The following is a 12674-nucleotide window of genomic DNA, read 5'->3' as shown; positions in this document are numbered from 1 at the left end:
TCAGAGTGACATGATTATGATTGTACGCCCAATGCCATAATCATAAAGCAGATGTTCATACATGAGTTTTAAAATTTAAATAAACTAATTCCATAACATTATGTAAGTCACTATTAGACAGGCAAACTAACTAATAACACACAAACTGTTGTACTGTTTATGTCTTTCATTGAGCACATTGAGTCTACATCTACAGTGCAGGCTAGAAAAAGTAAGTGAACCTCTTTAAGAGGTTCTAAGAGCAAATTACCGAAAGGTGTTGCCAATTCAATAAAGGCACACAAGGTTGCCAAGTTACTGACAATTCTGTTCTTCTCAAGAAAAGACTAGTTGGTGTGAACCCTGCAAAAAACATTCAGAAGACTTTAGTACAGAGATACATGAAGCTGGAGAAGATACGTAAGACCTGGTGGTACATTAATACTTTTAGCACTGATTTAAAGCTATGGAAAACTTTGGTGGCGGTGGTTGCTACTAAAGGGACTCTATAGGCTATTGAATTTAGGGTATCCCTTCCTTTTTTTTAGTCTGCACTGTGATTGTTTACTCAGTAAAAAGACATAAACAGTACAACAGCTTAGGTGTTATTCCAGCTACTTTATGTTGCACCTATTGCAGACACAGCTTATGTACTCCCTATAGAGAGGTTATGGGACTTTCTGGCACTATACCTAATGCCAAGCAGAGCTAGAGGGGTATAAAGCCCCCCAGCCTTGAGCTGTGGAGCAGTGGAACTGTGTTCTCTGGAATGATGGTGCTCCATCCAGTACTTTTGGGGTGAGTTGGTGAGTTGGGGTTGAGGTAGGGTGGTGATCAGCCAACATCCTGACTTTACTTACACTCTTGTCACTAAATGCAATCACATAAAATCCTCACATCAGATCTGCTCTGAACTCTAGTGGAAAGCCTTCCCTGGACAGTAGAGACAGTTACTCCAACACAAGCAAAATAGACTCCTTCTTTGTAGCCTTGATTTTGGAGGAAACAATGAATGAGCAGCTGTCCCAATACTATTGTCCATTTAATGTATTTGTACCTTTTCATAATTACAAAAAATAAACAACTGTATAGAATAATAAAAATGAAGGACTCTGGGGCATCAACACAAGTTATACAAATGCAATGAAGTATGGCATAATTATATTCCCTAAATATACTATTATTATTATATACTAGTATTTATTATTGATGTATAATAATTTTTATTTTTGATGAGTCCTTACACATACGTATACATACTATACATGTTTTTACTGTGTTTCACAGGTGTTTATAGCTTGGGTTACTAGGCTAAAGAGTATATCTTCATTATATTATAATATAACATTATATATATATATATATATACATGTGTGTTATATTATGTTATGTTATATTATTAAGGTATTACTGTACTGTTATTCTGTAATACCTATTTTCGGAGTAATGTTAAAATGACGTAACACAGATCTTACTGCAACTGCAAACCACAGCTAATTACTGAAAAATCCAAAATCTTAGACAGGACACTTGATCTTGATCTCCATCTCTACATCCCACAATACGTTATTCTGTTAGTCTGTCATATTGAAGTAATGTAAATTATTATAGTCTACAGTTTAAACCAGGAGCCATATAAGATACAGCTTTCTTCACTGCATTTCAAAAGAGCGAAAGATCTACTTTGCTTCCGAAAACATAATGTTATATGAAACTGAGAGTTGAGAACCTAGATGTCTCTGTTCTGCACTCTACGCCATCTATTAGTCGCTGATGTAAACAATGATACATTTGGGTGTTGGTGGAAGAGGGCATATGGCCCATACCGCTAAATAGCCCTGCAGGACATAAACAATCAGAGACGGCTGGCTGCTGGCTGATTGGTGGGGGAGAACAAACATTTGTTAGGGCTCTCTGTGCAAGCAGAGATAGGCACCCTATGAATTGTCAGTGCACCCTGAATTGCACCTGTGACGAGAGTGCCCGTCACGTCAGAGCCATTTAGGCTGGGATGGGGTGACATGAGCAGTATTGATCCGTCCAGGATAGATGACCCGAGCGGATATAAAACACAAGTCCTCCTCCAGGGCAAGCTAGTGAAGACTAGAGTGACCTCAGATCCTCTCAACATGCTGTCCGTGGCACTGCTCTACATTCTGGCCGTGGTCTTCTCCGCAACTCGGGCTCTGCCATTGTATCCAGATACAGTGCTGACACCACAGGAAGGTAAGCTCCAGTTGCTGCTCACTGATCATCCTGAAATGGGTTTCGATCTGTTGGCATATATATATATATATATATATATATATATAACCTTAAAACTTTTTAAAGGTTAAGAACTTTTCATTTCTATATTTGAACAAATATTTGAACCATCTGACTTGGTTCTCTGGTACGAATACAGAACCAAAAAGAGTTCCACTAAAGCTCAAACCTTGTTTGCTTGGGGTGTATAAGGTTATCGTTCTACACCCATTTAAGGGGTCTTCTAAGAACCTTTTGATTGTATGGAAGTTCTTTAAACTTTAAACTGAACCATCCCATGATAGATTTTTGTTTTAATGCAACTTAGTTTGTAATAAATATGTTAATGTTTTTATTTATGAAATATTTGATATACTGCATATATTATGTTGAGATTGGATTCTGCTGTGATTATAATATGTTTTGTGGACTTAAGCGAAAAAGGTTTCTCTTGATGTAATACCCATATTAGCAAATATAAATGAGCAAATAAATATTTGTGGCAAGTTTAGTATATTTGCTTTGGCTGCAATTTATATTAAGAATATATATTATTATTTATATTTTCATTATTTAAATTATCATTTATATCATTGACTAATGCAGAGCTTTTTCCTCTATCAGACCTCCTTCAGAAACTGGTGACAGAAGTGGAGGAAGGTCAGAGCGATGACCTGAGTGAACAAAGAGACGTCAAAACGGTCTTTCCCCTCCTGCTCCAGCAGGAAAGAGACAGAGACTCCTGGCCTAAAGGTGAGAGAACCGGAGTACCTGTAGTGTAGTTTCAGACTGGTTGCCGGTGGGCGCCAGCAGTTGTGCTGGTTTACTGTTATTTAAACCTGCTTTTTTCTTTGTGTCTCAGACGCAAAGGAAACTCTACAGCAAGCGAAAATGAACAACATGGTAAGAATAGGTTCTTTATAGGGTGATTTCTTTGCCTTGCATTTCTTCATCTCTTTAGTGTCTGACCTGCCGGTGATGTAACATCAACATCACAACAATCAGAACCACGAAATCAAGATACACTGAGGTTATTCAGCTGTTATATGTAAATTATAATAAATTATAAAAACATTTTAAAAGACATTCATTTCATTATCAAGAAAATATCTAATAACACTACAAAACTGAAATTGCTCTGTAGAAATTGACCTGGGTTGATTTATGTTTTACTTTTAATAAAATCTGTATAATTGTACTGTATAATAACCAGGGGCCTGTTACGCAAATGTCATTTTATTTACTATACTAAACCACCAGTGCAGCAACAAGCAATTTCTTCAATATGTAAAATGTTTGATTATTACAATATTTACATTACATTACAAATGATAAAACAGTACTAAAACTGTTTTGTTATAGCACACCCGGCATGTACTTTGCCACCATGAATTTTTGAATTTTTGAAATCTGATCTCAAATCTGACATAAAATAATATCTTTAGGCAACAGGCAGAGTGTACATTACCGTTTAACTGAATACGTTTTCTGTGATGGTGCTTTCTGAGCCATTTCTGTCGCCACCACTGTGAACAATTCTGTAAAATTCTGTTCAATTTCTATAGAGCACTGCATTTCACATCCAAGCACCCTAAACAACTCTGATTTCATCCTGATTAACTATGCAAAACCTTTGGAAAATCTGTGAAATTTCCCTTGCTTGTAACCACAGGTTGAAGTCTCCAAACATGTTTATGGTGCATCTGTAATCCTCTACTTTGAAAATACGAGCAGGTTTGTAATCAGTGTATTTGTCAGACCTTTACACCCCTTTTAACCACTTCTCAGGTGGACGACTTAAAAGCAGTCATGCTGAAACTGGCAGCAGCAGATAACCTGCGCTCTCAAGGCTTCCTTCGGTCTGAGCAGAACTTACCCAAGCCCAACAAGAGAGGTGAGAGCTGCCTTTCTGAGCATTTGTATTTATAGCTGCTGATATGGTACAGTGCACACTGACGCAGATTTACACAATTAGACCCAGTTTTCTTAGAGCAGCAAATGAGGTAGTGTGGACTTTAAGTAGCGAGGGCCACAGGGAAGGCCACAGTGACTGCACAGTAGGGGCTAAAGTCATCTGTAATCAATCTGTAACACAACGGCAGAAAGTGTGTATGCTCACCTGATGACATATCTACACATAAATTGAAAAAAGGGCTAAATGAACCTGTCTCTTTAAAACCTTTCCACTGAACTTACTGAACGCAATGATATCTAGACAGCAAATTATGTTTTTGCCATTGTAGAACAGCAGGCCGTAGCCGCCCCTTCCGGCATCACTTCATGAATTCCCTACCCTAACTGTTTAACAAGAATTTATACATCCCAAATGGAGTCATGCAAACCGTATCCAGATACACCCTAGACTTCACCAGAAATGAAACAATGCTTAACACTAAAGCTCTGCCTTTGTCTCTCTCTCTGACAGCCTGTTTCTGGAAGTACTGCGTCACAAATTAGGAGTTGATCTCTTGGGAATTACAGAGGAACAGCCCACCCCACCCTTTCTGTACAAACAAATGCGGTCCCACTGTTTATCTTCTCCATGAAATAGCAATCCAGCAGTCCTCTGACAATGTGTATATGAGTTTATACACGGCACACAGCTTTGACACGGCTAGATTTATAGGCAGAACACTATGAGAACTAAAAGCTTGGACTGATGGAGGTTTTATGTCTGAGACCATCACTGTGTCTGTAAACGTTAGTAGCATTTCTTCAAATGTCCTTCAGTCTTTGGTTAGCGATCTGTATGTGCACAAGAAGCAGCTGATGGTACAAAGTTGTTAATAAGTAAGAAATGATTTTTATTTTTCATTAAAATGTGACACAAAACACATTTGACCTTTTTCTTGAACAGTGCTGATGTGTGTGTGTGTGTGTGTGTTGGTTGGTTTGTGCACCAGTATATAACCTTTCCTATTAGAAGAACCATTGAGTACATAATGTCAGAATCATGTACACGACAAGACTGTTGGCCTTGTAGTTTCACCAGGTGTTCTGTAATCCCTTTATCTGACTTTATCTGGCAAAGTGATACAGCTCCGTACTCGCCACGCATACACATATACACGTATACGCATAAGTACAGATAATTGTGTTATGATTTAATAGAATATTTATAGACATTTTGATGAAAAGTACATATATACACTATGAACAAAGCAAATAACATTTGGTGTACAGTTAATTGCACGTGTGGCCTACTGCAGAGAGGGCACTGCGCAGCTAGCCAGCAGTCCCCTTTTTTAAAGGCAGTGTGATGCTTCTCGAGGGCGTTGGGATCACAGGCACAGGCTGGTCTATAAGGCTATGAAGCGTGTGTTCTGTATTAACATGCACATGCACTATCAGAATATTAGTGATGGAGCTTTCGCCTAACAAACCTGCAGTTATCTCAGTCAGTTAAAGGAATACTTCAGCCTTTTTTCCACCTGCTGTCTGTCTGCTGTATCCCTGTACGCTGTTCAGCATCTGCCCACTGGCTTCTCTTGCACACTACCATTCAGAAAGTCAGACAGAATCAATGTTTTCAATAAAATAAATCCTATCTGGATGCAGATCGATATTTAAAAACGATCCTGTATAAATAGAAATAGAGGCATTATTAAATTATTCCTAATTGATCATTACAGTTGAGAACAATGCCTTGCTCCTGCAGTGCTCACACTATTAAATAAAACATCTACAAATCCCTTTTAGTGTGTTTCTAATATTTTGCGGATGTGAACCACACCCCATGCAGAGCTGGAAGTTTGTGCTGGAAGCTGGAGAGCCCCATTACTCATAGTTAGAGCAATGGAAGAAAGGGAGGAGACAGGGTGGTGGTGAGCGAGGAGTTGTTTGTCCAGAAAATGAGGTGAGAGGGGAGGTTTTATAGGGCCCTGGAGGTGAAGTTTAGGGGCGTAGTCCATCTTCCAAAATCAAGTTTCAAATTTCATTTCTCTGTTTAAACACAAAGCATGCACATTATTATTAAATATAATAGAATTGGCTAATAACCATTCCAAATGGTAGTGCAATGTATGGGTTTTCTATTTACTATTTTCTATTTACTTTCTATTTTTTAAGTGATGTTTTACCCAAATATTTTTGGTATAATCAGATGCAGTGTATTAAGAAATGCAGAGATGTGGTTTTCAACCCTTCGATCAAATGCCACAGATGTATCACAAATAGATCAGGCTGAAAAAGCTGCAGTGTTCCTTTAAACTGAACCTGATGCAATGATTCAAACGTATTTACAGAATAAAATTTGCACGCCTCCTCCGTGTCCCCTGCACAGTCACTGTCTGCCTATGACCTCTTGTTGGCCACGCCCAGATAGGCTTTCTCAATCTCGATGTTAGCTGGGCACGTCTGGCTGAACTCCTCTCTCTCAGATGCGTTCTGCAGGTAGCGATGCACTCCGGTGAAGTGAGCAGGGATATCAAGGTTACAGTACTTTTTGGCTGCGACCTTCAGAATCGGAGAAAGTGAAAGAGAAACAGGTTCACCGGTCTTGCTTCTGGCCTCCTTTTTGGTGTACATCCATACAGGCAGACGTCTATTCTTACCCTTAGCTATCATTTATTTAGATGTATTTTAGTGAGTAGACCTCACCTTGATCACATGCAGTTTAGGCAACAAGTTGCAGTCTGCCAGGGTCAGGCGGTCCCCATCGAGATACTTCCTGGTGGAGACTGTGATGTTTTCTCTGGAGTTGTGGTCAATCTCCTCTGGCAGGGGTGTGTTCAGATACATGTCCAGGCGTTTAAACTCCCTCATCAAAGCTTGCTCCTGTACTGTGAAGCCAGGGGACGAACAAATGAACCTCTCTGTACTAGTGCGCTTGTAATATGTTCAGAAGTGTAAAGAAGTGTGAGGTCTTCATAACTTACTGCTGTTGTTTGGACTGTTCTTGATGAATGCGGAGAACTTGGCAAAAATGTCGGCACCCACGTCAAACGACTCTTTATTGAGTGGACTGAGGTGAGGGTATCTGAGGGCACGAGAGAGTGAGTCAGGTTTGTGTGGAAAGCCAGAAAACTAACGGCCTTCCATTACATGGACGCAATGTTGTCAATGACATATAAAAAAAAAACGTTTTGCTCTTATATACACATAAAGACTTTGTTGCTATCACACAAAAAACTTGGTATCTCCATTTTTGCTGTTTTCACTTTTGTCATAATGTGAATCTGCCAGTTGTTCTTTACATTGTGTCTAAATTCCATGATAAACTGACCAATACAAATGCTTCAAGCTTTTTGTAAAGTCCTGTAAAGTTTTCCATGAAGATGCAGGATTTTTGACAGTGAGGATTTACGACTCAAATGCTACATACAGTTTTTAATGATGAATTTGCTACAGCCATTTATGTCTACATGACCATAATGCATGAATGTCAACTCAGGTGGTTGACCCATATAAACAACTTTGGCTGGAATATTGTAAATCCAGTCTGATTACAATTTCTTCATGAACTCGTTACTCGGTCAGTTAACATCATTAAAACACTTGTTCAGGTTTCAGGTTCCGTTTTCACTTTCTGTTTAATTACTTACTAACCTAAAAAATGGTCTGATTAGACTGCGGATTGTGGGGCGGTGAAGTGGAAGTGGGGGCACCCTGATTGATGTGAATTCTGTTACCACAAGCATACTGTGATCTGATTACTGTGGTTCTGTTGTGTTTGGATGTGTATGTATTGGGTTCTACAGTGTTTTTAGTTGGTTAAATGGTATTATTCTATATTCTTTATAGAATCTTTCAAAAGGAAGTTGTATATAACATCCAAAAAGGGTTCCACTATTGTAACTAGTCACCCCTTCTTCCAGTACTATATAGACATGAACACACTTTCTGCTAACAGTCTGAGAGACATTTTGGCTGTTAATTACAGTACAGTACAGTACAGTAATTACAAACAGTAATTTGCATGAGTATGAGAAGAACACCTCACAGTAAAGACCATTAGAACTGGGAAAGCCTGCTGTTATTGCTGATGATATTAATTGTTTTAATGTTCTATGCAGGTACTGCTGTGAATATAAGATCTCCAGAGGTTTCCACTTATGACAGCATCGTGTCTGAGGTTGTAATGGAATAGCTTGAATGAGCTGCTGCATGTTTACAATACCTGGGCGGGGCGAGGGTTGTCTCCAGGAACTCTTCAATTTTAATGAAGTCAGTCTTCAGGACACCGTTGTATAGGAGGAAAGGAGGGTTTGTCCCTGGAGCTAGGTCTTTTAGCTCCTCGGGCTTCCTACACAGTGAAAGTTGGAGCAATGAGTATATGGCATTGTCTCACAGGGTGTGGATGACTTTAATAATCACACAGTCCACTCTGTGGTTATCATCTGTTTCTGAATGGGGCAGATGATGATTAATGGCTCCTAAATGGTTCTGTTGCTCATTACGCAAAGCACACGGATGTGGGAGAGGCCAGCCGTGACAGGAGCGAATGCTCACTCATTATACATGGTGCCGAATGAACTGATTTTATTTGCCTAATGCAAACAATGTTTCCAATAACAGAAAAGGCCCTAGATCCTCTGTCAAATACACATACACAGACCACTCCCAACCCAACCATTCTAAGACTGAATTAACCCTGGATTAACAGTTGCCACAAAATATAATTCCCATCTGTTTTAGAGTCCCTCAGTTTGTTTTTTCCTCTTCAATCACGTTGATGGGTTATATTTCAACATAAATATGTATGATTTACAAAACTGGAAATTAACTGTATTTTATCTTCAGAGGTGAGCAGGCAAGTCAACATTTGTGTTAAGTGTTTTTAAGGTTATTATGTGCTGCTTTTATATGGTGGCAGCTGTACACAATCTTTTAATATCAGGAATGGTACAGCTGTATAAGGTATAGGCCTTAGTGTGTAATAAGACTTGCTTAGTTAAGGGGTTAACCTGGTTAACCTGGTTAAATGCTTCTTCTCTATGATAGAAAGCTTCTTGCATATGTTTTTTTTTTTACAGAATCCAAAAAAAAAGGTTCTGCCTAATGCCAAAAAGGTTCCCACTATTGTGATAAGTTAAAGAATTCTATTTAGTGCTATATAGATCCATTGTATTTTCATGACATCTAAATGACATTTTTCCTCTGCAGTCTCTTGTGTTTGTACATGCTTATGAACTACACAGCTGCGGTCATTTTTACATCAATCATTAAATTGTCCAAACTCCTTAATATGAAACAGGCTGATGTTAATGTGCCTTTTAAGACCTCTGTTCTGATTGGCTAGCATGGACTGTTCCTTATTGGTTTTCAACAACTCCATAAAAACAGCAAATTCAAAATGGACTGCAGCTTAACTTTAGGTTTTCATGTTGTGGCCCCTTTATTAATTGAGTGCTATTGTCTCGTGGCGGCACTTACTTCCTCATGTCGACTGTGGTCACTGTAAATTTGACTCCTTTCAGCCACAGCACCATGAAAAGACTCTGACAGAAAGGGCAGTTCCCCACGTTCTCTCCATCATGGCCCGCCTAGAGACACACAAGACAGGAAAAGTCAACCTGCGGCGATGTTCCTCAAATAAAAAAATCCTTAAAATAAAACTGAAATGAAGTCAGTTCTCAATTTCCAGTCTGTAATGGTACAAATAGAGGAACTTATGAGCAGAAGGCTTTTGGAGCCCTTGAAGCACAGAAGAAAGACGTCATGTCCTGACTGCCCCACCCCAGCAGAGCTCCAATACACAGTGCTGTCTCATCACTTTAACCTTGAACTCCTTAAAAACCTTAAAGGTCTATCTATGGTCTATCTATGGTCTAAAGGTCTATCTATGTCCACACTACATAAATCACATACATACTAGGACTCTTTCTTGTAATTCCTAATTTTGGGATAAATCACAGTGTATTGTCCAGTCTCTCCTGTCCTAAAAGAAAAGGGACATAAATAGCTGTGTTCTGTGTGTGTGTGTGTCTCCGTGCATGTGTTTCGCTGGTGGGGCTATTTAAAGGGCCTGATCCAAAGAGAGGAAAAGCAGGCATTGTCTTGGAGAGAGAGCGAGATAAAGCCATGTACAATGACTTCAGACCATTCAAAGCACACCTGTTCCAAAAGCAGCACAGTAAACAAACTTTCCAGTCAAGGAGACACTGAAACAGAGGGGACCTTTTTTCAACCACGTACTTAGTATCTGGACACTGATTCTATTACCAAGGGATTGTTTATGACAATATAATATAAATGAATTAATGAATTAACTTAGTCAGAACCCCAATATTCTATAATAGGAACATTTATGATACCAACCGAGTGGAGGCATAGCTAGCAGAATCACATTTAGCTACCTGAATAAACTCTCCAGGGATGGTTCTTGTAAATAAGGGTGAGGACATTTTAGGAGTTTAAAGAACCTGCATGAAATGCTAATTTCCTAAAGGCTTCTATACTCACAAAAGGTTTTCTCTGGAACCATTCAAACCAATTTAGCATTTAAGAACTGTTAAGAAGTGTGAGGATACTGTGTAGGTTATGTACAGCCTCAAAAAGTGGTTCCTCAAAATGTTCTTAAGTAAAGGCAGTGGTTATTTGATCACTACATGTCATAGAACCCCTTTTTAGCTCTATTTAGAACTTTCTGCTTAGTGTCTAGCTATAAGGGTAAGGACTAAAAATTAAATAGGGGGGCTGATAACTTAAGGAACTGGTCCCCAACATCTAATCAGTTACATGTGTCGTCTCCATAATACAGCACCTGCGGTACGTGTTTCTCTGATGACCTATTGAACCATGGAACCTTTTTTTTTTTTTAAGTATACAGAACCCTTTTTGCTGCGTTTTTGATGTGTGAATGTAACTCTGGGACATCTATACGTCAACTTGTGCGTATGTGTGTGTGTGCGTGCGCACATGCACACCCTCTGCATGCGTCTCTATGTGGGTGTGTCCGGCTCAGGAAGGGGCCAGGGATTTCCAGTGGGCTCGCTTCTACTCGTGTGTGTGTTTGATGATAAGATGTCTCCCCAGCTCTGGAGCTATGTATGTGAGTGTGTGTGTGTTATGATAAAGAGCAGTGGACGAGACGACGGTTGTTCACCGAGACCAGCAGGCTTTACATAACTATGACAACATGGTGACAGAAAGCAGAGATCCGGGTTACCCATAAAGTGGATCTCTGCCCCTCTACACACTGAGAGCTGATAAAAGGCCCGCAAATCTCAGCTCAGAGTGCAGCAGCGTCTCATTCAGCACTGAAACGAGTACTCCACCTTCCCTCCTCTGCTTGAGCAGTAATGTGTGACCCTGTCCTGTCAGGAGTACCTCATGCTTGCGTGTGAGTTGGTGATAAAAAGAAAAGGCACACATCACTTTTCTATTCAGATTAGAAGCGCAAATGGACCAGAACTATTTTTCCAGCTAAAAAAAAAAACTTTTGAGACACATAACTATTATAACTATATAATCTGGATTATTTTCTAGCTGTGAACTGAATTTAGCTCATGAGCTGTAATTTTGGAAACGATCAGCAAGCTGTTGTTCATGGCCACATCTGGGTTGATCTAAAATGAGTTCAGTTAATGAGTTAAATGAGCTCAGTTCCAAGCATTACACAGCACTGACCTTTATGAAGAGCTCAATGGTTGGTTCTTTATCCGAGTTCTGACGCAGTGCCATCTCTTCTGTAAGTAAGTATGTAGGATGCCGGTTAATCCTGGAGCCCTCGCAGAAGTTATCCCACAAATGAGCTGGGACAGAGTGAAAAACAGTGAAAAACACCCTAAAGTACTTCTACAGTAATTCTGGGGGGGAAGCACTTTTAATGTGCCTGTGTGGGAGTTGGCTAAAGCCTGAGCTAACTCTTTGGGTATCTCCTCCCTCAGGCTTGATACTTCAAGAGTAAGGGGGAGGGAGGCTGGAAAGGATGGGCGTGGCATCCGCTCATATAAACCCAGTGCCAAGTAGAGGCAGTGCTCAAAAATAGCTTGCATTTCATCACACATATCTGAATGAGCCCACAGCAGAAAGAAACGTCACTACGTCATCACACACACACACACACACACACACACACACACACACACACACACACACACACACACGTGGATCAGACCCACGTTCTGTTCGTGAAGGCCATCAACACTTCACGCAGGGCCCTATTTTTTTCCATGCAGGTTGCTTCTGCACAGGCTGACCACTCAGCAACGCTACTCTCAGCGCTTAGCCTAGGGGCTCCCAACACAAAGCGCCCACTATGCTCCACCACAATGCTCCTCTTTCTTACCTAGTGTAATTAGCTAACGCAAATGTAAAAACAAACAGAACAGCTGTGTGATGGCGAGGCCCTCGCTGGTACGCCAAAGTGGCCCAAAGGCCCCTTCAACCTAAACTCCAATTTCCCCCTTCAGCCCAGATGTAGTTCATCACCCAAGACATGGTAGATGCCCGAGTTTGCATCATTGCTGATGTACTGCTAAATAATATAGTAATAGCGGATAATGTCT

At 40.0% G+C, this 12674-nt stretch overlaps 2 protein-coding genes across 3 annotated transcripts; one reads left to right on the top strand and one right to left on the bottom strand.

Moving 5' to 3' along the window:
- Positions 1-2055: 2055 nt before the first annotated feature.
- urp1 (urotensin-related peptide 1) lies at positions 2056-4974 on the top strand. Its single transcript, XM_072663878.1, has 5 exons — positions 2056-2205; positions 2848-2976; positions 3086-3126; positions 4012-4117; positions 4649-4974. The coding sequence occupies exons 1-5, from the start codon at positions 2109-2111 to the stop codon at positions 4678-4680; spliced, it is 405 nt and encodes a 134-aa protein (XP_072519979.1). The 5' UTR covers positions 2056-2108; the 3' UTR covers positions 4681-4974.
- A 29-nt stretch (positions 4975-5003) lies between these two features.
- clic2 (chloride intracellular channel 2) lies at positions 5004-12035 on the bottom strand. Of its 2 annotated transcripts, XR_011977913.1 has the most exons (7): positions 11794-12035; positions 9598-9707; positions 8342-8467; positions 7101-7201; positions 6823-7004; positions 6466-6678; positions 5004-6165 (listed from the first exon to the last, which is right to left on the bottom strand). XR_011977913.1 is itself a non-coding variant. In XM_072663877.1 (6 exons), exons 1-6 carry the CDS (start codon positions 11845-11847, stop codon positions 6517-6519), a joined length of 735 nt encoding a protein of 244 aa, XP_072519978.1. In that variant the 5' UTR covers positions 11848-12035; the 3' UTR covers positions 5004-6516. The 2 variants fall into 2 exon arrangements, 1 of the variants encoding a protein (XP_072519978.1); XM_072663877.1 differs by having other exon boundaries at positions 5004-6678.
- Between the last annotated feature and the right edge of the window lie 639 nt (positions 12036-12674).

The sequence above is a fragment of the Salminus brasiliensis genome, chromosome 19 (assembly GCF_030463535.1).
Source record: "Salminus brasiliensis chromosome 19, fSalBra1.hap2, whole genome shotgun sequence".
Classification (NCBI taxonomy): Eukaryota; Metazoa; Chordata; class Actinopteri; order Characiformes; family Bryconidae; genus Salminus; species Salminus brasiliensis.
This window is presented reverse-complemented; position numbering and strand designations above follow the sequence as displayed.

Bases quoted from the DNA above. Each gene is read 5' to 3' on its own strand.
- urp1 (XM_072663878.1), top strand. From the start codon at position 2,109: ATGCTGTCCGTGGCACTGCTCTACATTCTGGCCGTGGTCTTCTCCGCA. The intron at 2,977-3,085 runs GTGAGAGAACCG...TTTGTGTCTCAG, and splicing joins CAGAGACTCCTGGCCTAAAG to ACGCAAAGGAAACTCTACAG. The intron at 3,127-4,011 runs GTAAGAATAGGT...ACCACTTCTCAG, and splicing joins AAGCGAAAATGAACAACATG to GTGGACGACTTAAAAGCAGT.
- clic2 (XM_072663877.1), bottom strand. From the start codon at position 11,847: ATGGCACTGCGTCAGAACTCGGATAAAGAACCAACCATTGAGCTCTTC. The intron at 9,708-11,793 runs GTCAGTGCTGTG...GTGTGTCTCTAG, and splicing joins CCATTGAGCTCTTCATAAAG to GCGGGCCATGATGGAGAGAA. The intron at 7,005-7,100 runs GTAAGTTATGAA...CTGGCTTCACAG, and splicing joins GAACAGTCCAAACAACAGCA to TACAGGAGCAAGCTTTGATG.